Source organism: Daucus carota, chromosome 2, assembly GCF_001625215.2.
Source record: "Daucus carota subsp. sativus chromosome 2, DH1 v3.0, whole genome shotgun sequence".
NCBI lineage: Eukaryota > Viridiplantae > Streptophyta > Magnoliopsida > Apiales > Apiaceae > Daucus > Daucus carota.
Genome location: NC_030382.2, coordinates 43,981,299 through 44,006,443, shown reverse-complemented (window position 1 = coordinate 44,006,443; position 25,145 = coordinate 43,981,299). Strand labels below are relative to the sequence as shown.

At 31.8% G+C, this 25,145-nt stretch overlaps 1 protein-coding gene across 3 annotated transcripts; it reads right to left on the bottom strand.

Annotated features, from left to right (window-relative positions):
* Nucleotides 1–375: 375 nt before the first annotated feature.
* On the bottom strand, nt 376–23,773 carry LOC108208906 (lysine-specific demethylase JMJ17). Of its 3 annotated transcripts, none has more exons than XM_017379504.2 (34): nt 23,635–23,773; nt 22,214–23,541; nt 21,983–22,040; nt 20,830–20,952; nt 19,206–19,263; nt 18,956–19,092; nt 18,373–18,531; nt 18,186–18,272; nt 17,817–18,002; nt 16,624–16,776; nt 16,342–16,533; nt 16,151–16,222; nt 15,882–15,977; nt 15,254–15,340; nt 15,051–15,167; nt 14,751–14,958; nt 14,577–14,641; nt 7,000–7,058; nt 6,753–6,884; nt 6,505–6,664; nt 6,098–6,430; nt 5,547–5,726; nt 5,330–5,391; nt 5,021–5,099; nt 4,688–4,834; nt 4,460–4,590; nt 3,960–4,083; nt 3,786–3,859; nt 2,686–2,830; nt 1,758–1,907; nt 1,501–1,596; nt 1,323–1,418; nt 1,047–1,246; nt 376–667 (listed from the first exon to the last, which is right to left on the bottom strand). In XM_017379504.2, exons 2-34 carry the CDS (start codon nt 23,533–23,535, stop codon nt 421–423), a joined length of 5,535 nt encoding a protein of 1,844 aa, XP_017234993.1. In that variant the 5' UTR covers nt 23,536–23,541; nt 23,635–23,773; the 3' UTR covers nt 376–420. The 3 variants fall into 3 exon arrangements, with proteins under 3 accessions (XP_017234993.1, XP_017234994.1, XP_063943782.1); XM_017379505.2 differs by having other exon boundaries at nt 23,626–23,745; XM_064087712.1 differs by lacking the exons at nt 21,983–22,040; nt 23,635–23,773 and having other exon boundaries at nt 22,214–22,346.
* Between the last annotated feature and the right edge of the window lie 1,372 nt (nt 23,774–25,145).

The window sequence follows — 25,145 nt, the reverse complement described above, 5'->3', positions numbered from 1 at the left end:
ATTAGAATAATTTATCATCTTTAAATATTATTAGAATTTAATTAATTCTAACTATATCATCGAATTTAACTTTTAATTTATCACATTATTGTCTCGTAATATATATATCATTTAAAAATAGTATAGTAATACATTATATAACTATCAATAACTATTGATAAAATAAAAAAAAATGTTATGGACTTTTTATATTATCGCTACAAATTTTATTTTTAACATGTTATTCAGATTTTTAGCCAAGGTTTTATTGTGTTAGAGTTTTATACATAGTGGTAGATATTCTTTAGCATTGAATGTTACAGCGATAGAGATGCTCCATACAAGTTGCAAATATAGTGTAGGAATCATAAAAGAAAATTGTGCCAGATACTCGGATATATGAATTAATTGAATAAATTAAATGTTAAGAGTAAATAAAAGTCATTGTTGTAAATGATAAAGGGACAGAATGTTAAACTCTTCACGTTTTCTGGCTACTCTTCTAAAAGGCTTCCTATTTCTCCACAACAAATTTCCAAAACCAGTTGGAAGCCTTGAGATAATATTATTTTCAGTGCTGTCTGGTTTGTCTCTCTTTCTACAGAGAGAATCCGTCTGTTTTGTTCTCCTCCTTGAACCTGGTCTTCCTGGAGAAGGTGTCTGGGGCTCTTCACATTTGTTGGTAGACCTGTTCAGACGTTTTGATCAGAGGACATATACGATGTGAACAGAGGATTACAAATCAATTGGAATATCCAAACACCGTTGGTCATCTTCATTATCAATTGCCAAAGTATTGAAATATAATCTTACTGTAATATTTAATTATTAATGCATTCAAGATTTCCTAATCACAGATCAGGAGATGCATAAAAGTGTTAAGACAAAAGAATTGACAAAATATTGGACTTCCACTGTATCAAGAGGCATACATATATAGTGTGACGAGGCAGATTCAAGAGAACAAATATCAACAGCAAAATAACAAATATCAAAGCAGTTACTGAAGAAAAATCTCCAACAATAGCAATCTCATCCAAGAAATATAATACTTAATATAGATTTACCTCTCCTGTGATGATGATAGTGACGAAGACAAATATTCATTGTCCAGCTTACATGCAGGGCAAGTGTAAACCTTTGGTGGTGAAGTTAACTTGATGCAATCAAAATGATACCATTCATCACATTTATCACAAGCAATCATTGCTCTCTGATCATAGGGCTTTCGACATATGCAGTAGAGCATACTTCTATCTTGCAAAAGCTGCAGTCACACCAAATTATTTGTCAAGTATAAAACAAATGGCACCAACCCATCAGACACTATTTAGGTTCATTACCTTGAGTTCTTTTTCAACGTCAACAAGCAAATCATTCCCCTCTATTATTAGGTCATAAACTTTATCCAACTCAAGTTCCCCAGAATCCACCGAAACCTGTTCACATGCAAACAAAGTGTCGTAAGATATAAGTAATAAGAAAATCAAATATGTTCGATTAATGACCACCAACTTCAACCTTCTTCGCCGTATCGACCCATTGCACGCAGCGATGCTTCACTTCAATAAGTTTCTCCCTGAAGTAATCTCCCACCGGTATGCTGATGGCAGAACCCTGAAACATATACTTAGTTTGATACCCTTTTTTTACCTGTGAGTGTGTGTGTGTGTGTGTGTGTGTTTGGGGTGGGGGGGGGGGGGGGGGATGATTTAAATACACCATAATGATGGTGTACTTCTCTTATATGAGTAAGGACTAAGGAGCAAGTGTAGTACCTCTTTTAAATGACGTTGAATCTGTTGAACTGTAGGCTTGAGCGAAGATTCTAACAGTTTCTGGGCTCTAACCCTCCATGAATTCCTTGCTAATGCCATCTCAAATTTGCAGTTGCTATCATGGTCATACACTCCTGCAGCTTCAACTGCCTGCGTACAGAAGACAGTAGATACACAAGCCTCAACAGACTCGCAGAATGGACAAGAAACCATATAGATGAACCCAACAACTAATATTAAAACTTTATGTGTATTATCATCTATTATTGCTGGACCCCACAATGATGGAAAGGGGTAGCAGGCATCCATGAAGTGATAGGACGTTCGCAGTTCTCCATATATATTCTCAAACATACATACATGTTCATAATGTAATGTATAGTTACACGTGTGAGCAATAAATTTCAGATCCGACATACCCGGCTGCTACTAAAAGATTCTCAAATCCTACATAACAATATCATTTCCATTTGTGAGACCATGTAATCATAAATGTTATATAGTTGTATCACGTATGTTCTAAATAGTGATGCAGATTATATGACAGTCCAAATTAAGATTACAAGTAGAATGACGACGAAAATAAAGAATTCATCAAATTAAGATTATAAGTAGAATGACAATGAAAATATAGGATTTTTAAGTTACAAAAATATCTTTTATATAATACACACACACACACACACACACACACACACTATTTATTTATGAACTACATAACTACATTTGTAAAAGCGCTTAGTATTTTTATAAACCTTTAATGGTTATGGTCAAAACATATATCGAAGAGGGTAAAAAGATTTGGCGGGAATAAAAGAGATTTAAGTTGGAGAACATGGTGCTCAGGAGCTATGACAATACTGTCAAAATCGCATAGGCACAAGGCATATCAGCTGCAGATTATGCATGAAAAATCATTAATTAATACCTTTAATGCTGTGGAAAGCTTTTCAGCCACTATATCGAGATCCTTGTCAACATGCGCCAAGACTCTATCAGCTACTTCTGTTAAGCGTGTTCTGCACAATTCAGCTTTTTCAACAATTTGGAGAAGTATATCCCTCTCCTTGATCCTGGAAAACCATCTTATTAGCTACCACATCTAATATAAAATAAACAGGTATAAAAGATGCATCAGAAACCACCAGAGTCAATGCAGTACTTAAATCTAAGCAGTAATAAATCAGGCAGGAAATGGTGAGAGTTTCCTTTTATACTGGTCTTTCGGATTGGCTTGATATTAGAACTGTAGTCTAACAAATTTGAAGTAAAAGTCCTAAGAAACACCTCAACTCTTTTGGATAGGAAAAATCTCTAAATCTCCAGACGTTTGTGCTACACACGTGCTACTTATACTTTCTGACCTGTGGTTTTGCTGTTGTTAAAAGTTTGGGAAATAAAAATAAAGTCTTTGTATCTTGGATTTCTTCCATACATATATGAGTCACGCTCTATGGAGAACCACCTTATATAGAGTCTAATAGACAACATCTATATATACACACAAAAATGTATTAATCTTATTATCCATCAAATATTTAATTAGTAAATCAAAATATAAAGTTTCATCATTTTCCTCCAGAAAATCGTTGAATATTAATCATAATATTCAAACTGGTTATATAGTAGAATCAGATTCGTCCAAAGTGGTTCTGTAGTAGAACCAAATTTAATGATCAAATTTTTTTCTTAAATTAAAAGTGTTAAATTGTTTGTGCATGTTATATCTGATTAGCATTCTACATTAGAATCAAATTATATGCATAAGTATGATTAATTTTAAATTATTTATGAGATTTTATCAGAGTAGAACCAAATAGTTCTCTACTTGACTCTATATACAATCGTTCTCAATGGAAGAATGACCTATATATATAGGACTTCCATGGCTCCACCCAAATAACTTTGCATTACAAAACATAACAAAAAGATGCTAAATCCAAACATAATACAGTGTAAACATTCAGATTGAGGACGTTTTGCAATTCATTTGTAAGAAAGAAAGCCAAGAGGTACACGGATCCTCACCACACACACAGAAGCTTCGCTTCAGATAAAATTCGAGTGAGCTTAGTCAGGCTAGGTAACTGCTTTCTCTTTGTCTGCCAATAAAGATGTGTAAAATAGAGGAAGAGAAATAGCATGAAGAACTTTATATTATATTAAAAAAAGAGACTCTGAGGATGGATATGTAGTGCATACCAAATAGCCCCCTCCACTTCTAGCTATGTTCCCACTTCTTATAAAGTTACAATACGGGCATATACATTTTAAACAATTATTTGGATCACCGTGTCCTATCGGCTCAATGCACCTGAAATGGTAGCTGTTCACAAGAAAACATCAGCAATAATATAAATAAATAAAAAAAGACTATTGCACCTGTACAGGGCTCAACTTTACAATAGCAACACAAGAATTTCAGGCCGATTGGCTTTTGGGACCACCGCCACAGAAAATGTATGAAGAGATTTCTATATCAAAATTGTCATATATAACAATGACAGACTAAAAAAACAAAAAGATTATGACAGAACATTATGGATCAAACTGCTATACCAATCAGTAAGCAGAAGCCAGTTCACTTAGTAATGAGCTCAACAATGATAATTGAAAGGACACTTTGTAACATCTTTCTATATGAAAGACTGACACAAAATTGTAAGATTACTAACATTATAGCTCTGGCCATGATACCTTACCAGTCATTGCAGATAGAACAAGTCAAGAGCTTCTGATCCTTTGACCCACAGAAGCAGTGTATGCATAATTGTTCTAGTTTGCGTCCCTTACAATTATATATATGCAGGGACCTATCAAGGGTACCGCTTATCTGCACAACATCGAAGTAGCGGTAAGAAGAAAGAAGCAATATAGCATCATTACTAAGCAACTTTACAATGACAGGAAGACATAATTTCTTTTTAGACCTCAGCCAAAGCATCTGGTAGTGACTTAACATTTCCAACCAACCCAGCAATATTTTCACAGTTGTGCCTCCATTGCTCAACCCGTTCCACATCAGAAAAGACCATTTCCAGTTCCAAACAATTAAAGGCATCAGTGCTGCCAAGTTCCTGGACATTCATCAATTACCATTATAGGAAAGATATTATCATGCCCTGAATCTAGTAAAAGAAGAACATCAATGCAAAGTTAAAACCATTACTGTGATAGGTAACAACAACATCTCAAGGCTAAACTAAATTTACAGATTGTATATATACAAGTAGAAAGACAAGTTGAGGAAATGAAGTTTGTACCTTAATCTGGAACAGCAAAAACGATGACCGGTCACCAGACTTCACACTGGCATATTGTTGGACTTGCTCAAGCCACAAACTGCAATTTTACATACAATAAATCACAAGAGTGAATTCATGTAGAAACAAGACAGTAAAAACTATTGAGCCTCTAGTCAGGATTATGTTTAAAAATTAAAACAATGCTCCCCGTGTCTTAATCAACATTCATCTCAAAGTAGCTAGTCACAAATTCAAAGATATTGTTATTCAAGACCAAGCACAAGATCGGACTAACGAGATATTCACAAGAGAAATCCAATAACTCACTTGTGCTTCTTGATAGCGTTTTTAAGTTGATCTACTATCGCTGGGAAAGATACATTTAAAATCTGCAATTTGAAAAAGTCAAAGATGCATCACTCATAATACTAATATGATGAGAAAACTCCTACACTGAGCTCGAGTTAGTGCGTAAAGTTCAAGAGTAAGTATATAAAGCTCTAACGAGTAAGGGTGCAATAGGCAAAAAGATTAAAACTGGTACCTGTGATTGCCGAAAAACTTCTTCAACATAACTCAACTTGAATTTCCTACGATTACAAGGCAAGAATATTTCCAATGCATTCTTAAGCCAGCTCATCCCACCAACCAGGGAACTCCATAATTCACAGGATGCATAAGTAGTGGGGAGGTGGCTGGCAACCTCCAGTAACATCATAACTTCCTAGTTTAGAAAATGAGATATGGCCTTTTAGTACATAAACACACACTAAATATAAAGAACGATGGTAAACTTTAAGTTACTGACAATATCCTGCACAGTATAACTTGAATTGGCAACATAACTTCTATGTTTACCAAATATATATCAACGTCGCATATTTACTTTTCTATTTAATGATTATGACCGTTAGAAACCTTGAAAGAATACAAGAAATGGTACGAGTACAGGGTAATACATGCATGTTAAGTTATATAAAGTTAAAAGTTCTTGAAATATAAACATTTATCTGCTCCTTCTGTCTTTATACATAGAGAGAGTAAATGCTAATTGCCCACATCTGCGGACTATCTTAGACAAGCACAGTTCTTCACCTCAATTACTGGAGTTGTATCACGAAAGGAGAGAGACTTTAAGCAACAACGAAGAACAGCAGAAGCATCATCAAGTCTCTGAGTCACAGCAAAGTCAATAGGAAGACAAGAACCCATTTTGAGAACGGATTCCAATGAATGAATTTGAAGTTCAATTTTTGCTGTTAAGCCAATGGCACTACCATCCTCTAAATTGATTTTTAGTAGGCTCTCTGTATAATCAAGTACAGAGTATGCCTGTACCTCCCACTGAATGCAATTATCTAATATTTTCTGAAGCATAGATATTTCTATCAAACGTATTTTCAGTTTCTCTGACTGTGCAACCAACTCCTGCAAAATGAAATGGGTCAGTTAAATGCATCTTAGATCCTGGAGAAGACAGCATACAGAAAAAAAAGTACAACCTTCAGGGCCTCCGATTTCAGCAAACCATCTGAGTCTGGTGTAACAGGGATACACGGATACAAAAAAGGTTTGGATTCATTCAGCCATGACCTAGCTGTTGATACTGCTTCCTTGACATTTTCCAGAGAAGGTAAAAACACTGAAATGCCCTCAGATGTCCTGAATGTCACAAACTAGAGGCATCAGATAAGCACAGATTAAGAAACAAGGCAACAAATTACAAAATACCGAAAACTGTACAACAAACCTTATAAGATCCTCAAAATCAGATATTTGAGCGTCACTTGAAAGTATATGATTTGCTCTCTCCTCCCAAGACAAAGCAGCAGTAAGTACTTCAAAAATATTGATAAACAGTTTCTCATCACCAATCTGCAGTCTGAGAGTAATATTGTGCTTCAAAATTTAATTAGCTGTCATTTACATAAGAAGTACAAAGAAAAAAAAAGATATGAAGCAGAAAGTTTGAGCATCATATGGGCTGCAGATTATACCTGCTTGCCTCACCCAGTACTTCTTTGAAAGTTTCTAAAGGCACTTTACGTCGAAGAGCCTATAAAGATGTACATTAAATTTAATTAGCACATATACAGATATTCAAGTATTATTGCTTTCGAACACATCCATTAAAAACCTCCTTAAATAAAAACTAGAAACTAAAATAAATAAAAAAATCCTAAATCGCGTCAAACTATAACACATATGTTATGCAAATTATTCGTTGGGAGATGGAGAAAAATACAGTGAAATCAGATATAAAAAAAAACTCACCGATTGACAAGAAAAATCAGATTAAAAACAAGGGGGATTATGTGGGATTATGTATGATAGAGTGTATTTTAATTGTGTGTGGTGCCTCTTTAGGGGCCATTAGATTAAATTGATTTAACGCCTTAAATTAGTTTCAACATTCTAGAGTTAGGTTCTATGGAGTCCACATTCAAGTTAAAGTTTTGGGGTACCAGTCATACTTTTTTAATTTAATCATAGATGATATCTTTGATTATCAAAATTTATATAAAAGTTATCATTTATAAGTAATCTTAAACATCATTATCTAATTAATCGTTAATATCCTACAACTTTAATAGTCATTAAGATGATTGTTCTGCTTGTTAGTTATACTGTAGAACATAGTTTCCTGTGATTTATAAATGTTATTGTAATACTTGTTGATTACGCTGTAGAACATATCTTCAGGTTGTTCGATGTTAAAAAAATTGTAGAACAAAAAAAATTAAAATTGAAACTATCAGATTATATCTTATGAATAGGGGACTCCAAAACTCCACTATAAATGTGGGCTCCTTATAGCTTTTCTCTCCCTCTCTCTCTCTCTCTCTCTCTCTCTCTCTATATATATATATATATATATAGGAGTAAGATCCTGGGAGAACTCATACTATCAAGAGAACCGAGAGAACTCATACATCTGCCGTTGATTAAGAATCTTACTATAATTATATTCTGAAATAATATCTTTACAAAATCAATCAAATCTAGTGATGTTGGGGGTATTTCTGTACCATTGAAAAACAAGAAATCAATGACAATTTATTACCATATATATTGAGATTCTTATATAATGCTTTCATATCTTCCCTATCTTTAATTTAATGCTTCTATATCTTTCTATGTGTTTTTCATATTCTTCTCTTAAATGAAATATGGAAAACACTTCACAGAATCTTAGTAAAATATCCATTGGTAAAATATTTTCATTCTTTACTAATTCTAGATTACGTAAAAGATTTAAAATATTTTACTATTTTCATTTTTTATTATTTTACTAAGATTCTTTTAGGTATTTTATCCGTATTTATTGAGATTCATATTTAATGCTTTCATATTTTCCTTATCTTTGATTTAATGCTTCTGTATCTTCTGTATTTTTTCTCAATTAAAACATAAAATTTATAGATAATGCTCCATATATATCCTTCTCTTAATTGAAATATAAAAAAACACTTAACGGAATCTTAGTAAAATATTTTCATTATTTACTAATTCCAGAATCCCTAGAAGATTTAAAATATTAGAAGACTTTGTACAAAATATTCAAAGATACTTTGTAAAACATTTTCATCATTTATTATTTTACTAAGATTCTCTTAAGTTTTTTATCCATAATAAATATATTTTATTAGGTGTTTCATTTAGCTGGTTATATATAATATACTATGATTTTATTATGTGTTCTTTGAAGTAAAATTTAATTTTATAAAACTAATTTTAATGATACATTAATTACGATTCTACTAATTGATGCATTAAATGTTTTATATACGATTCTACTAATTGATGCATTAAAAATACTTTTTCTTTATTATAGAATACTTAATTAATATTGGTAAAAGGCATTTAAACACTTTCGAACATAGTTAATAGATTTTTTTTATTATCTGATTTAACATATTAGAACACCTAGCAAGATTTTTTTAATATAATATTATTGTGTGTGAGACATTTTTAATATTATATTATTAAAATTATAATAAGTGTTCTACCAACAATATAAAAGTTAATATAATTCTGTAAATAACGTGATCAAGTGTAAGTAATAAGTGCATTGAGATTCCACTAAAAATTTATTAAGTGTCTCGTTAGTTGATCATATTCAACATATAAATTTGTTATGTGTTCTTTTCAAATAAAATAGAATTTATTTGAATATAATTTAGTGGTACATCAACGAAGATTCTACTAAAAAAATTATTAGGTGTTTCATTATTAAATTTATTAGGTGGTACATCAATATAAAATTTAATTGAATATAATTTATATGTATTTTAATAAGTACATTAAGATTCTATTTAAAAAATTTATTAGGTGTTTCATTATTTGGTCATATATATTATATAGTTTTGTTATGTGATCTTCTCAAATAAAATTTAATTTAAATTAAAATCATTTAGAGATACATTAATGAAGATTCTACTTACTAATGTATTAAACTTTCTATTTTGATAATCAAGATTTATGATATATTTCTAATGTGTATTTGATTCTAGTAAATTAAGATTCTAGTAAAAAATTTATTGATACTCTTCTCTGCTCAGTGTCACATTGATAATATTAAGATACTATTAAGTGTTTCACTATAATTCTACTATTTTAATATTAAATATATTTTATGTGTATTAGAGTTTTTTTAGTAATTTTATTGATATTGTAATAAAGGTTCCATTAACAATATATATATAATTTAATATAACTTTTTTAACTATATGATTAAGTTTTTAATAAATACTTTAAGATTCTACTAAAAATTTTAAGGGTAAGATAAATCAAATATTTGATTAAGTTTATTTAATAGATACAAGATTCTACAAAAAATTTTATTAGATCTTTCTTTAATTATTAACATATAATATACGATTTTGTTATGTGTTCTTTTTAAATAAGGTAGGATTTGATTTAAAATAATTTAGAATATCTTAAGGTTATCTGGAAATTTGGACTAGATTTACACAAACAAAAATATGTGAATTGATTTAAGTTAATGATGAATAGGTTGAGTTGGCTGAAATACCAAAAATAGAAATTATTTTAAAAATACAAGATTTGGATTCCAGATTCTGTAATAATTTGCGTTATTTACTTTACAGCTTGAGATGTGGAAAATACCAAACTTAGAAGATATGAAAATATTGACAAACAGATTTTGTCCGAAATTGCCCTTGTTAATATTAGATTTGGACATATTCTGATTGAATTTAAAAATGGTAATAAATATATTATATCTAATGAATGAACGGCATCTAAGGGAGTTCTCTCGGTTCCCTTGATAGTGAGGTTCTCCCTCGAACCTTACTCATATAGGAGTAAGATCCTGGGAGAACTCATACTATCAAGAGAACCGAGAGAACTCATACATCTGCCGTTGATTAAGAATCTTACTATAATTATATTCTGAAATAATATCTTTACAAAATCAATCAAATCTAGTGATGTTGGGGGTATTTCTGTACCATTGAAAAACAAGAAATCAATGACAATTTATTACCATATATATTGAGATTCTTATATAATGCTTTCATATCTTCCCTATCTTTAATTTAATGCTTCTATATCTTTCTATGTGTTTTTCATATTCTTCTCTTAAATGAAATATGGAAAACACTTCACAGAATCTTAGTAAAATATCCATTGGTAAAATATTTTCATTCTTTACTAATTCTAGATTACGTAAAAGATTTAAAATATTTTACTATTTTCATTTTTTATTATTTTACTAAGATTCTTTTAGGTATTTTATCCGTATTTATTGAGATTCATATTTAATGCTTTCATATTTTCCTTATCTTTGATTTAATGCTTCTGTATCTTCTGTATTTTTTCTCAATTAAAACATAAAATTTATAGATAATGCTCCATATATATCCTTCTCTTAATTGAAATATAAAAAAACACTTAACGGAATCTTAGTAAAATATTTTCATTATTTACTAATTCCAGAATCCCTAGAAGATTTAAAATATTAGAAGACTTTGTACAAAATATTCAAAGATACTTTGTAAAACATTTTCATCATTTATTATTTTACTAAGATTCTCTTAAGTTTTTTATCCATAATAAATATATTTTATTAGGTGTTTCATTTAGCTGGTTATATATAATATACTATGATTTTATTATGTGTTCTTTGAAGTAAAATTTAATTTTATAAAACTAATTTTAATGATACATTAATTACGATTCTACTAATTGATGCATTAAATGTTTTATATACGATTCTACTAATTGATGCATTAAAAATACTTTTTCTTTATTATAGAATACTTAATTAATATTGGTAAAAGGCATTTAAACACTTTCGAACATAGTTAATAGATTTTTTTTATTATCTGATTTAACATATTAGAACACCTAGCAAGATTTTTTTAATATAATATTATTGTGTGTGAGACATTTTTAATATTATATTATTAAAATTATAATAAGTGTTCTACCAACAATATAAAAGTTAATATAATTCTGTAAATAACGTGATCAAGTGTAAGTAATAAGTGCATTGAGATTCCACTAAAAATTTATTAAGTGTCTCGTTAGTTGATCATATTCAACATATAAATTTGTTATGTGTTCTTTTCAAATAAAATAGAATTTATTTGAATATAATTTAGTGGTACATCAACGAAGATTCTACTAAAAAAATTATTAGGTGTTTCATTATTAAATTTATTAGGTGGTACATCAATATAAAATTTAATTGAATATAATTTATATGTATTTTAATAAGTACATTAAGATTCTATTTAAAAAATTTATTAGGTGTTTCATTATTTGGTCATATATATTATATAGTTTTGTTATGTGATCTTCTCAAATAAAATTTAATTTAAATTAAAATCATTTAGAGATACATTAATGAAGATTCTACTTACTAATGTATTAAACTTTCTATTTTGATAATCAAGATTTATGATATATTTCTAATGTGTATTTGATTCTAGTAAATTAAGATTCTAGTAAAAAATTTATTGATACTCTTCTCTGCTCAGTGTCACATTGATAATATTAAGATACTATTAAGTGTTTCACTATAATTCTACTATTTTAATATTAAATATATTTTATGTGTATTAGAGTTTTTTTAGTAATTTTATTGATATTGTAATAAAGGTTCCATTAACAATATATATAATTTAATATAACTTTTTTAACTATATGATTAAGTTTTTAATAAATACTTTAAGATTCTACTAAAAATTTTAAGGGTAAGATAAATCAAATATTTGATTAAGTTTATTTAATAGATACAAGATTCTACAAAAAATTTTATTAGATCTTTCTTTAATTATTAACATATAATATACGATTTTGTTATGTGTTCTTTTTAAATAAGGTAGGATTTGATTTAAAATAATTTAGAATATCTTAAGGTTATCTGGAAATTTGGACTAGATTTACACAAACAAAAATATGTGAATTGATTTAAGTTAATGATGAATAGGTTGAGTTGGCTGAAATACCAAAAATAGAAATTATTTTAAAAATACAAGATTTGGATTCCAGATTCTGTAATAATTTGCGTTATTTACTTTACAGCTTGAGATGTGGAAAATACCAAACTTAGAAGATATGAAAATATTGACAAACAGATTTTGTCCGAAATTGCCCTTGTTAATATTAGATTTGGACATATTCTGATTGAATTTAAAAATGGTAATAAATATATTATATCTAATGAATGAACGGCATCTAAGGGAGTTCTCTCGGTTCCCTTGATAGTGAGGTTCTCCCTCGAACCTTACTCTATATATATATATATATATATATATATATATATATATATATATATATATATATATGTAGGCCAACATTCCAGGAAGGGACTCCTTATATGAAGTTACATAGTGCGCCACTATAAATCATCAATTTTATTATAAATTCTGTTATAGAATACATATAAAACGTGATTCTAATATAGAATACTATAAAATAAATATATTTTAAGTAATTTAACACTTAAAATTTGATTAAAAAAAGTATATTTTCAAAATTGATTCTACAACAGAATATTCTGGATGATTATTATTCTGTAATAGAATCATGTTGAGATATTGCATAATTTTAGATGATCTTTGGAATAAAAAAATTGTATAACTTCATTTTCTTGTTTAATAATCAAAATTTGCAATTATATTTCATAAAAAATATAATAGAATATATATTATGTATATATTTATAATGGCGTGCTACGTAACTCCATATAAGAGGGTATGCTATGGAGTACTACCCTATATATATATATATATATAGATGAGTCGCACTCCATGAAGAAACACCTTAAATAGAATCTAGTTGAGAACACCTGTATACCCACAAATAAATGTATCGATCTCATCATTCATCAAATATTTAATAAGTAAATCAAAAAAAGTTTTTCGCATTCCTCCAAAAAATCATTGGAAATTAATCATGATATCCAAATTGGTTCCACTCCAAAATGGTTGTTTTTGCAGTGGAACCAAATTTAAAAATCAAATTTTTTACTAAGTCGTAAGTGTTAAATTGTTTGTGCATGTTATATAATGATTAGTATTTTTCTTTAGAATCAAAATTTATGCACAAGTATCATCAATTTTAAAATTATTAATAATATTTTAAAGTAAAACCAAATGGTTCTCCACGGGATTCTATATAAGATGGTTCTCTACGGAACAATGACCTATATATAAACACACACACAATCCTGGAGACGCTCCTAACTGTCACCTGTTCTCTAACTATGAGTGCTCAAACATAATTAAAAGAAGTAATTGCAATTCGGACCCCTTATTTTTTGTTCAAAAATGATATTGTACCCATACTTTTGAAAACTCAAATCGGACATAACTTTACATTCCAAGAACGATATGCACCCCCTCCGTTAATTGCCGCTAACTTCTTACAACTGCCGTTAAAATTACTCCCTCCGTCCCTTTTTAGTTGTCACATTTGGTTTTGTGCCGGTCAAATTGACCAAAGTTTGACTGAAATTTATTGATATTTTATCAATTGATAAAATAAAAAAAATATATCACCGGAAATAACTTTTAATCTACTTTAAGATGTAATTTTCAGTTTTTTAAAATCATTTGATTCATCTAATTCTCATTTTCTAAATTAATCTTATTCATATTTATTAATGTTTAATGTGATATATATTTTCTTTTTAAAATAGAATAATTCATATTTATTAATCATGTGATAAAATATCAATAAATTTCAGTCAAACTTTGGTCAGTTTGACAAGCACAAAACCAATGTGACAACTAAAAAGGGACGGAAAGAGTATTTTAACAGCAGTTGTAAGAAGTTAACGGCAGTTAACGGAGGGGGTGCATATCGTTCTTGGAATGTAAAGTTATGGGGTCCGATTTGAGTTTTCAAAAGTATGGGTACAATATCTTTTTTGAACGAAAGATAGGGGGTCCGAATTGCAATTACCTCTAACTAAAATTGGGTTGCAAATGTGATAGCCTCTTCAGACCTTTTCATACTCAATCAAACCCACCTTATATCCACAAATTAGCACAGCTGCACTAATATACTATATATAAATTAATACAAAGGTCTAGTTTACCTCAAGTCCATTCAGCCTGCACTCCGCCTTTTTTAGCTCAATCTCAGCATGTGACAGCTCATCAACTATACAAAAGAAAAAAGAACTGATCATGACAACCATGCATAATGTATTTCAACAAAATTTACCCAAAATATTAGATAATTAAGAAAAATCATAAGGTATTAAATAGACCTTGAATTTTCAGAAGAGTCCCATCTTTTATGATGCGTGTCAACTCAGTAACAACATTCTCCAGATCATTACATTGTTCAGAATTTTGCACAGCAATTTGAAAGCGGGAGATCCATAAGACAGCATCCTTCTGATATTGCCTCAAAAGTTTCAACTCGGGCACATTGACAGTGAAACCATCCATTTCCTGGAGAAACAATTCAAGTTGCTGCAAAAAAAAAAAAATTGAGCGTCAATATAAGAACATCTGAATATATATAAACAATTTGAGACCAAATAATATTTACTTGGCAGCATAACCTTTAGGTTCACAGAACCATCCAATATCTTGTTACACCGAGATTGACATGATTCCACTCGCCTCATTAAATCCCCAAGCATTTCGATTTCAGGGAGTTGAATTTGGAGTTCTGAGACCTGCAGGTATCATATAACAGAGAATAAACATATAGAGAATACATGTGTACTACAATATAATATCTGGATCGACATCCAGAACATACCTCAGACTTCAACTTGTCCAAGCTGTCTACCTCAATCGCTGCTGGAGATTTTTCCATAATGCATTTTCTTACACCTTCGACCCAGATCTACAGAATCGAAGTAAGTTAGTGTCAAAAAATCATATTGCAAAAAAAAAAAAAAAAATCATAATTACATTCAAAATAGAGCTAGTCACCATAAATTCTTTTAACTTTTAATAGGGTTAATAATAATATTGCTTTTTTGTCAGGTATTTATGGAATGTTCAGGTCTGTCTAAATCTCATTAGTAGTGCTTTGGCATAGCGATCATTGAATGTAGTTTTGTACTGTGCCTAATTTTAGGTTTTATGGTTCGTTCATGGTGGTAGATTGTTAAGGATATTGTGGATGACTGGCTTTAAGTTTCTGTGTGGGGAGCCGAGGGAAATTGCACATTTTGGTGTTCTGTTTTGTAGAGTTTGTGTTCAGTTGCTGGGTTTTATGATGGGCTTGTTTCGACATATGTTATTTGTTAAAAGAATTTGGAATATAGTTGGTATGTTTGATGTTCTTTCTTCTAATTTGCTTGTAGTTCCATAGGTGGCAGTTTTAGATATCGGCCTGCATGGGAGGCCAGATTTTATCCATAATACAAAAAAAAATGTACCTTCACAAAAGAAAGCTTATTAGATAATTTTTCACTTTCTTCGACAAAGATCCCCAAGGCAAACGCTCTGCTATGCAAAATCTCCCAATCAACAATCTGAACATCACAATATCAATAAATGATCGAACACATCTATAAATTAAAAGCAGTCATCGTAGACAGGAAAAAATTGGAGGAGATCTTACTTTGAAAGTAAAAAAAAAATGGAGCAATCTAATTCATAAACAGATATATAAATAATAGCATATATAGGGGACAAGCTTTTTTACGGAGACTTGGGGGCACATAGAAAGAGCAGACTCAATGTCCTGAATTAATACTTCAGCTTCTTCTGCATATTCCTACATAAAAAAAAAAAAAAAAAAAAAAAAAAAAAAAAAAAAAAAAAAAAAGAGACCAAAGTTATAATAGAAAGGAATGCACACTCATCAAACAGCTGCCACGTGAAAATATACTACACCTTCAGTTTGAGAAATTCAGGCTCATTGCAAGGCACAGAATCGATATTCAGCAACCCACGAACATGTTTCATATGTACTCTGTCCATGTCATTGTTGCCATGGCATAACCGCAATTCCACTTTGTCTACACAATCTTTTACACCTTCTACCCAATTCTGAGCTTCAATCAAGTTCTTTGTTGCTTCCCGCACCTTTAGTTCCAGGAAGAAAAGGATACATATAACACTACAGGATAACAATGTATGGACATCTTGAAAATTAAATAAAGAGATAAAGCTAACCGAGTCCATTTCAGAACCACCCCAAAGAAACTGTTCAGCTTCCTTTAGTGCATTTGCAAAAGCAACAATGGAGTATGGCATCTGAAGAAGCTTACAAGATCTTGAAAGCCACTCTTCAGCAAGTTGCACAAGGTTGACGTGGACACTTCCTACCTGCAAACATTATAAAGTCAACTTGCATGATCTACAAAATCCTGCTGGTATAAATTATGGAATTTTGTTACTGGCGACACAAATTTTAACCTCTACCATGAACTCTTTATTTCGTCTATCATTAACCATTATAATGCCATTAGTAGCTCTGCACTCCCCGAAGGCTAATTGGTATAATCTTCACATGCTTGTTTCAAAATTAAGTAGTTTAACCTATATCTCAGTGACAAGTTTACAAGCATAGCGGAGCAGATAATAAGTGCTGGCCTAAAAACATGACTTCCTTACAATTATCAAATAAAGGATGTCATAGACTCATAGATGCCCCACTAAATCCCTTCCCACATGAATCAGAGTAACTGATCCTTCTACACTAAGTCAATAGCATGTCCAGATATGACAAGTTCTCCAAAATTCTCTGCAATATGATGGCACTGCCCAAATTAAGCTCAAATACCATGTTAAGTACCCAGTCCATCTACAACTTTAACGTGTCAGAGGAAGGGCTTAAAATAATCTTATATTATTCAAGAATATTAATTCTCTGTGTCACAACCAGATAATAGTTCCTATGAAAAGCTGTAATTTGAGCCGAATTGGAGTCCGGGTATTTTTAAGTGAGTTGAGCTGCTCGTAAAAGTTAGATGAGCACAAACTCTACTCATTGAGCTGAGCTGGGTTTATTCGCAAGCAGCTCGAGTTGGATTACAACAATTTGCACGACAGGAGTTAAGATTCTCTTCGAATATGGGTATTATACATTGTCCTCTAGAAACATTAAAAAATGTACAAGTCTCCAATTACATGTTCACAGTTTATATATAGCAACTTCAAATAGGCCAATGAAACTTTTAAAACAAAATAACAGTTAAACTACATGTAACATATATATATATATATATATATATATATATATATATATATATATATATATATATATACTGTATATTGTAAAAGAGGCTGGCCAATTATGATGAATCAAAGAGCACGATGAAGCTAAAAATGCAAGTAAATGGGAGTGTATTTGAACTTATTGTTACCTTTTTTGACAATGTACCAATATCAAGCGAATAGAGTTGCTGCTTTTGTAAATTTTTATCTTGGGTAGCCTCTGTGTAGTCACCCCTCCCAGCAACATTCAGAATTAGATTATTTAACTCTGCTAGTGAATGACGGTAAAGGAGGCGATGTTTATTTGCTTTGCATTCACAAAGGTGCTTCCAGTGCTGCATAATAGATACAGTTATATATTATTAGTTTTAGACAAGTAATATCACCCTGAAAGAAATAGTATTTCATAAATTGGAAAAAAGGACCAAATGTTTTACGAGAAAAAAATAAGAAGTATGACTTATCATAACGATATCTACAGATTAATATTACTATTCAAATATTAATAAGCCTCTGACCTCAAGACACACAAAAGTAGACGGCCTACAACGGCAAGCAACAGCAGATAGATACAAATATTGTTGGCATATGATGCACGTAGGATCCTTTGATACCACCAACATTCGCAATCAGTATAACTTTGGTCACTTTAGATGCTCTGTTGAAAATTTAAACCCAATGGTAGGCGAGTAATTTCAAATATACCTCTTCGACACCCACATACTGAGGCTGCTCCCGAGGCGACATTAAGGAAGACCGCACAATGCCATTTCTCCAAAGTCTAGCTCTCCAGCTTTTCTCTTTGTTGTAAATACGGAGCAATTCCTTCATTAGGTAAGGTGTTACTTTGCTATCAAATTCAGTCTGCAAGCAAGATAAAATTGGTCAAACAGATGCATTAACCACAGAATTATATATTGGGCCTCCATTCTTTCAGGAGATGGCTAGGTCTCTTGGTTGTATACTTGTCTGATATTAGAAAGTCTTCTACTCTGATTTCAATCGGGTTTTTTCAGTTAGACACAGATACTACTAAGCCTTGTACAAAAGAAGCACTGGTCCTGGTAACTAAAGTCTATGATCCAACCATAATTATCTAAACAAGGCAGCCAAATTTCAAAGGCACAAAGTATAAATCATTTCTTACTACTCTATAGTAATTCTTGCAGTAAACACTCATCATTTGTTATAAAATGACTAAAATATGGAATTTTCAAGAAAATGAGAAGTGAAGGTCTCACAATTATCTCTATAAACTAAAAAGAAAACATAAAAAGTGAGGAAAGACCTTGGCCACAACACAGATAAGCTCCTCGTGAGATAAAACAGGAGATTTACGATAAAGTTTATAAAGATCCGCACCGGAACCTCCATGAGGTAGCCAATCAGCAGGAGCAAAGTTGACTGCTTCTGCACAATTTAAGCCTGCAAAGTAAAAAGGTCAAAGACCCAAACTGACATCCAAAAGATTGGGGGTCATAGCATAATATCAATTCTCTTAATTATCATCATAGACATTTAGCAACACTTTAGCTTACCACAGTTGAAACCTCCATGATATGATCTGGGGAAGGTGATGACAAAGTTTCCTGGCTCCTGACAAAGAACATGCACACAACTAAATTACAATCAGTGATATCATTCATACATACACTCTCAAAATATGTAAACCCAAAAAATTCGGTTCACGAACATCTTTGTAAGTCACAGTGTCGACTAGTACAGAAGAACCACCTACTTGAGCAATATGTAAAAAACATGATTACCATTTCAGAAGGGAGATAACAATATAGTAAAATCACCTTCATAGTTTATTATATTTATATTTATTGTAATCTTGAACCAAGTAACAAAAAAGAGAGCATCAAAATCAATACAAATGTACTCCTACTCCTAGACATCTAGGAGGTAAGAGTTTCAGCAGGTAAAAGGTTCCAAGAATAATCATCCCTTGGATATAGAGAAACGGGTAATAAAGGCTTGCCTATAATATATCTTATATATTTTGATTGTATCATGCTGGCTTTAGAGACGGTGTGAGAAGTTAATAGAGCGGAAATTCATAATATCCCCTCACATCACGGCATACTTTGACTATTATTATGACATAGATGCTAGAATCACATTTTGCCATTTAATCAACTAACAACTACTTTTTAATCAACTTGTAACAACTATTTATTAGCCTACTTTGCTTGCAACTAACAACTCTTGAGCCCATCTCCAAGTCTGACAACATTGTAAAAAATACTGAACGTTGTCTAGACTCAACCACCACCTGGTGGGATTGATCATAGCATGATTGAACATAATACAAAAAGACAAACAGCTCATGAAAATTTAGAATATCAACTTATAATTTTGAGTATACACCAAAATTCATTCAACTTCTGATCAGAAGAAAAAAAAACTAACTCTCTGGAAAAGTTATATGCATCTGTTTCTTGCAGTAGAAGCATGGCAATATTTCAGTGTCACTAAGTGACAAGGAATTGATAGTGTAAAACAAACAGCATAAAAGATTTTGAACAATCTCCAAAGTGGGCCACAAAAAAGGGCAAATACCAAAACTATTGCATCGATACTATTCTCTAAACAGTTCTGCTCTTCAAGCCTCATTATATATATATATATATACACACACACACACACACACACGCCATTGTTGCATAGAGGACTATCTTATATAGAATTCCGTAGAGAACCATTTGATTCTACTCTAATATTTCATTAATAACTTTAAAATTAATCATACTTATGCATAAAATCTGATTCTAATGTAGCATACTAATCATACATCAACATGCACAAACAATCTAACACATACATCTTAAGTAAAAAATTTGAATGTTAAATTTGATTCTACTGTAGAATCACTTTGGATGAATATAATTCTACTATAGAACCAGTCTGGATATTATGATTAATTTTGATCATTTTTTTGGAGGAAAAATGATGAATATTTATTTTTTTGACTTACTAATTATATATTTGATGAATAATGAGATTAATACATGTATTTTGTGCGTATATATGGATGTTCTCTACTAGACTCTATATAAGGTGGTTTTCCATAGAGTGTCTCCCTCTCTATATATATGTATGTATGTATGTGTTTTTGTGTGTGTTAGTGAAGCACATGTATGTACTGAAGCATCAAACCTGCAGTACACTGTAAACCGGAACATTACTGTTTTGCAGGACAGATGGATTTAACATGGTGACAAGCTGAAAAAGCAAATCTGGTTGAGCATCGAATAGATCGGGAAGGGAATTTCTCATCACCTGCAAAGGGAACTTCAAAGTCACAAGAATTCTTTGACCATGAAGAAAACCAATCAAACCATCTGAACAAGTTACAATTAAAGTTGTCAAAAGTTCTTTCCTTTAACAGAGGAGAAGCATAATATTGCCAAGTTCAAATTAAGCACCGACTAAGAAGCATACAGCAGTCGCTACCAAAGATACACTACTGATTGAATAATTGCTAGAAGAAAACCTTATGCCTTCAAAAAATGAAGCGGCAGGCAACATATTTTTACTAATAGAGGCTAATAAGAACATATTTTTTGAAACAGGTAGCGAAGAGGTATCCCAACAACTAGTTGCAATCAAAAATAGCAACATACAACAAAATGGGTCCTCCAATTTTCGTACCTAATACAAGAACTCTTGTAGCGAAATAAATAGATGCTGGAAGCAAGAACAGTTCCAAGTATGAGACACCAAGCAAAAAATGTGTCTAAGGACAGATTTGCTTACTGACAGTTAGAAAGGTATGCCCTAACTGTGCAAGATAATTCATATATCTAGATAACCGTATGGATCCAAATTTTTAATTTAGGGGAACTTGCTACACATTTTGGTTTCCTGCTAAATAAAATCTTTAATGGGGGTTGGTGAAACCTGCAATGGTCTCTATGAATTTCTGTTCCGTGGGGAAGAAAAAAATACCCTCCATCCTAACTAACCAGATCCTTTTGGTCACTATTGTACATACTTCCACTGTTGTGCAAAAAAAATATAGTAAGGTTCTGACACAGGAGTCAAATTAAATAAAAAAACAAGAATCTACTTTTGCATTCCTTGACCTTGTTTTAATCATTAATCCGAAGTGAACCTAATAAATTAAATGGGGCTAACTGACACAACTGCAATGGATTAATATGCTTAACAAATATCTGTTAAAATGATGAGGAATTTTTTCATAACACCAATTAATATGAAATTACAAACTATAAGTCTGTACAGCACATTTTTGGGGAGTAAGAGGGGGGACAAAGAAAGATTTTAATGCACCATAAACACAGAGTACCTTCTCGAAAGCACTTGCTTCACTGCCAGGGACACTGTACCAACATTTTGGTTCTCCCCTAAATCATACAAGCAGCACAGAGCACATATTTTTTAACAAAAAAGAATAAATTCAATAATATTTTCGAGAATGAACTATAGCACGCATCTTTAGATAGGAAACCCTCAGAATAAGACAAATTAAGATTCAAAAATCTTGTCCCAACCGGATGGCTAAAAAAGAGGTGCATACCAGTGATGATAATTCATCGAGTAAAAACAATGATCTTCAAAATGCCAACAGAAAGATGAAAACAGCATTCCAATATAAAGCCAAGGTACCATAACACCAGCAATACTATGATGAACCGTTCGAAGCATTGATCCTTGTAGCTTGGGCAAGTTATTGAGATTCCATGGACTTGCACGATATTCATCCCAAACGTCTTCTCCTAGAGCTTCTGGTTTTTGGTCGCTAACCCGAGGAAACCCACTCCCATACACGGACGTATCCAAGTCACTACCGTACTTAACTTCAACCGGACCAGCTGAACCCTCTACAATTTCCCAAAACTTCTTCTCCAGTTGGACTCTTGAGGTAGGTCCCGAACCAAACCATCTTTTCTTCGCTCTGTCAGCTACACGCCTAAAAGCTTCTAGTGAAATATGCCTACCAGGTACAAATCCAAAACATTCTTTCTCAGAATTTAAGCAATCTAAACAGTACCAATTCCCAGCTGGAATCTGTTTCAAAGGAGGTGACAAACAATATATATGCCAACCCTTATTACACCTGTCGCACAACAGCATTACTTCACCATGCAGCCCGCTTCTACATTGCTCACATATTTGATCAAGCTCTCCCTCCTCCACTTTAACCAACTCAACTCCCCCGTCCCCTTGATTCTTCCCTTTCCTTTTCGAACTCAACATATCCACCTCTGGCTCACATTTCCTCTCATCACGCACACCACTCTTCTCCGCCACACGATTCAACTCACTATAATAAACCTCATAATCATACAAATGCTCCCTATACAACTGACACAACACATGCTTAGCACACTCCGAAACCTTCCTCACCGACCTCACAAACTTTGAAACCTCCCCCCACTTCTTCTCCTTGACAACCCTATCATACCCCCCAAACCTCTTCACCGCATTAAACAACTTACACAAATCCAAATCCTCCCCCTCAAACACAACCCTCTTCTTCGCCTTCTTCCCCCCACTCCCCTCCAAAAACCTACTATACTCCAACTCAAACGTCTTCGAGTCACAGGACGCAGCCCTAACTTGCAACCTATGAATGGCCTGCGTCTTAGTCGGAAACATAAACTTTTCCAAATCAAGAGCAAACGGAGGCTTCCAGCTCTCGGGCGGAACGATTTTACAAATCCCAAACCTCTCGGCCTCAGGCCTAATCTTGTAAATAAACTCTAGAGGATCCTTAAATTCATCTTCAGTTGGATAATACACAGGCGCAGATGGTATACATATCGAATTAACTAACCCTAGACTTGAATTTTGCCCTAATCCACCTTTCTCTACTGACCTAGGTCTTCCTTTCCCCATTTTACACTATCACAATACACATAAATATATACAAATTCAACAAATACATATATATTTATTAATTTCGATATTAATTAAGCAGGAACTTACAGAGAGTACCTTGGAGAAGACGGTGGAGTTGAATTCAGCAAGACTTTTCTGTGTGTATAGGTTGTATGTATAGGTTAGTCACCGAAGAGACTTACTTGATCGTTATAGATTTGCGGAAATTTCGGATATGAAAGTGGGTTTGAAGACGGGTTTAATTACGAGTTGTGCCACTAGAGTACGTGGATTTAGGGGCTTTGTCTGTTGACGTCAATGGGGTGTTTACGTGTATGATTTAGATTTCGACACGTGGATGATTGAATGGTTGAGATGATGTCAGGTTTTCACGCGTGGGGAATATGAGTGGGGGGAGAAGGTGTTCGGTACTTTTGAGTTTGGACCAAAGGCCCAAGTTGGGGTAGCTGGACTTTGGGTATCATGTACATGAGCGTGCTACTCCAGTTTAATCAACAAAGTACATGATGGGCCATAATAGGAGTTAGGGTTAAAAATGAGGCGTGTTCGGGCCCATATAAATTTTTCATGCCCCGTCCTCACTCCTTTTTCCTCGGGGATATATTTTTAATCCCCATCTCATTTTTAAATAATTAATTAATAATTTAGTCATTTTTTTCAAAATTTAATAAAAATATACAATATAAGTATATTAAAAAAGAAAACTAAAATAAGTCATAAATAGAATTGAAATCAAATATACATGTTATACATAATTGTAGTACAAGTTGATATACTGTCTACTAGGTGTAAAGTTATAGTTTTGTGTATTGTAAAATAATAATATTAAATATAACAAATATTATTATTTATTTATATTAGATATATGCGGGGTGGGGAACCCCACGGGGGACTTAACATATACCATACTTGCCGCAAATTTTGACGGGGCAGAAAATTATTTCCGTCACTACCTCATTCCCCATATTAGCGGGGCGGGTTCTCCATTTTGCCCACCCCATTTTTAATCCTAATAGGAGTTGATCATATGATACTCCATGTTTGAATTTCGGGAGGTGTTTAATCACAAATCTGCTTGTTTTTTTATACAAATCGGATGCTTCCACGAATATCTGGTAATTCAATTATATATAATTGAAAATATATTTAATGAACTTCAATTTTAACAAATAACTCCAATAAATATGTCTTATATTTACTGTATATTTAATAATTTATTTTTCAAAATTATTTTTGGACAATATAAATGGAGAGAATGAGAGTATATATAATAATTTATTATAAAATATAAGTTAAACCAAGAATAGAAATGTCTTGAAAATTGAACAAATATTCTTTCGAAGTGATTTAAGACATCATTTGAACATTGCTAGATAACTTTGTTTTATCAAATATCCTAAATTATAATTTCGAAAATTATATAAAACATCTCTAAGTTGCTCTAAATAAAAAGGAACGCACAAATATTAGTATTGAAGAGTTTGATTTACCAGATTTTGTTGAATTGATGCATTATATATTTGTTTCCTTATTTAGTAATACTATGAACGAATAATTATTCTAATACTGACATAACACAGATAATATGGGCTTTTATTATTCATAAC

Coding starts and splice junctions, on each gene's coding strand:
- LOC108208906 (XM_017379504.2), bottom strand. CDS start 23,535: ATGGGGAAAGGAAGACCTAGGTCAGTAGAGAAAGGTGGATTAGGGCAA. Junction 18,532..18,955: donor TTATCTGTGTTGTGGCCAAG/GTCTTTCCTCAC, acceptor TCTTGCTTGCAG/ACTGAATTTGATAGCAAAGT. Junction 4,084..4,459: donor TGTTCTATCTGCAATGACTG/GTAAGGTATCAT, acceptor TCTTGTGAACAG/CTACCATTTCAGGTGCATTG.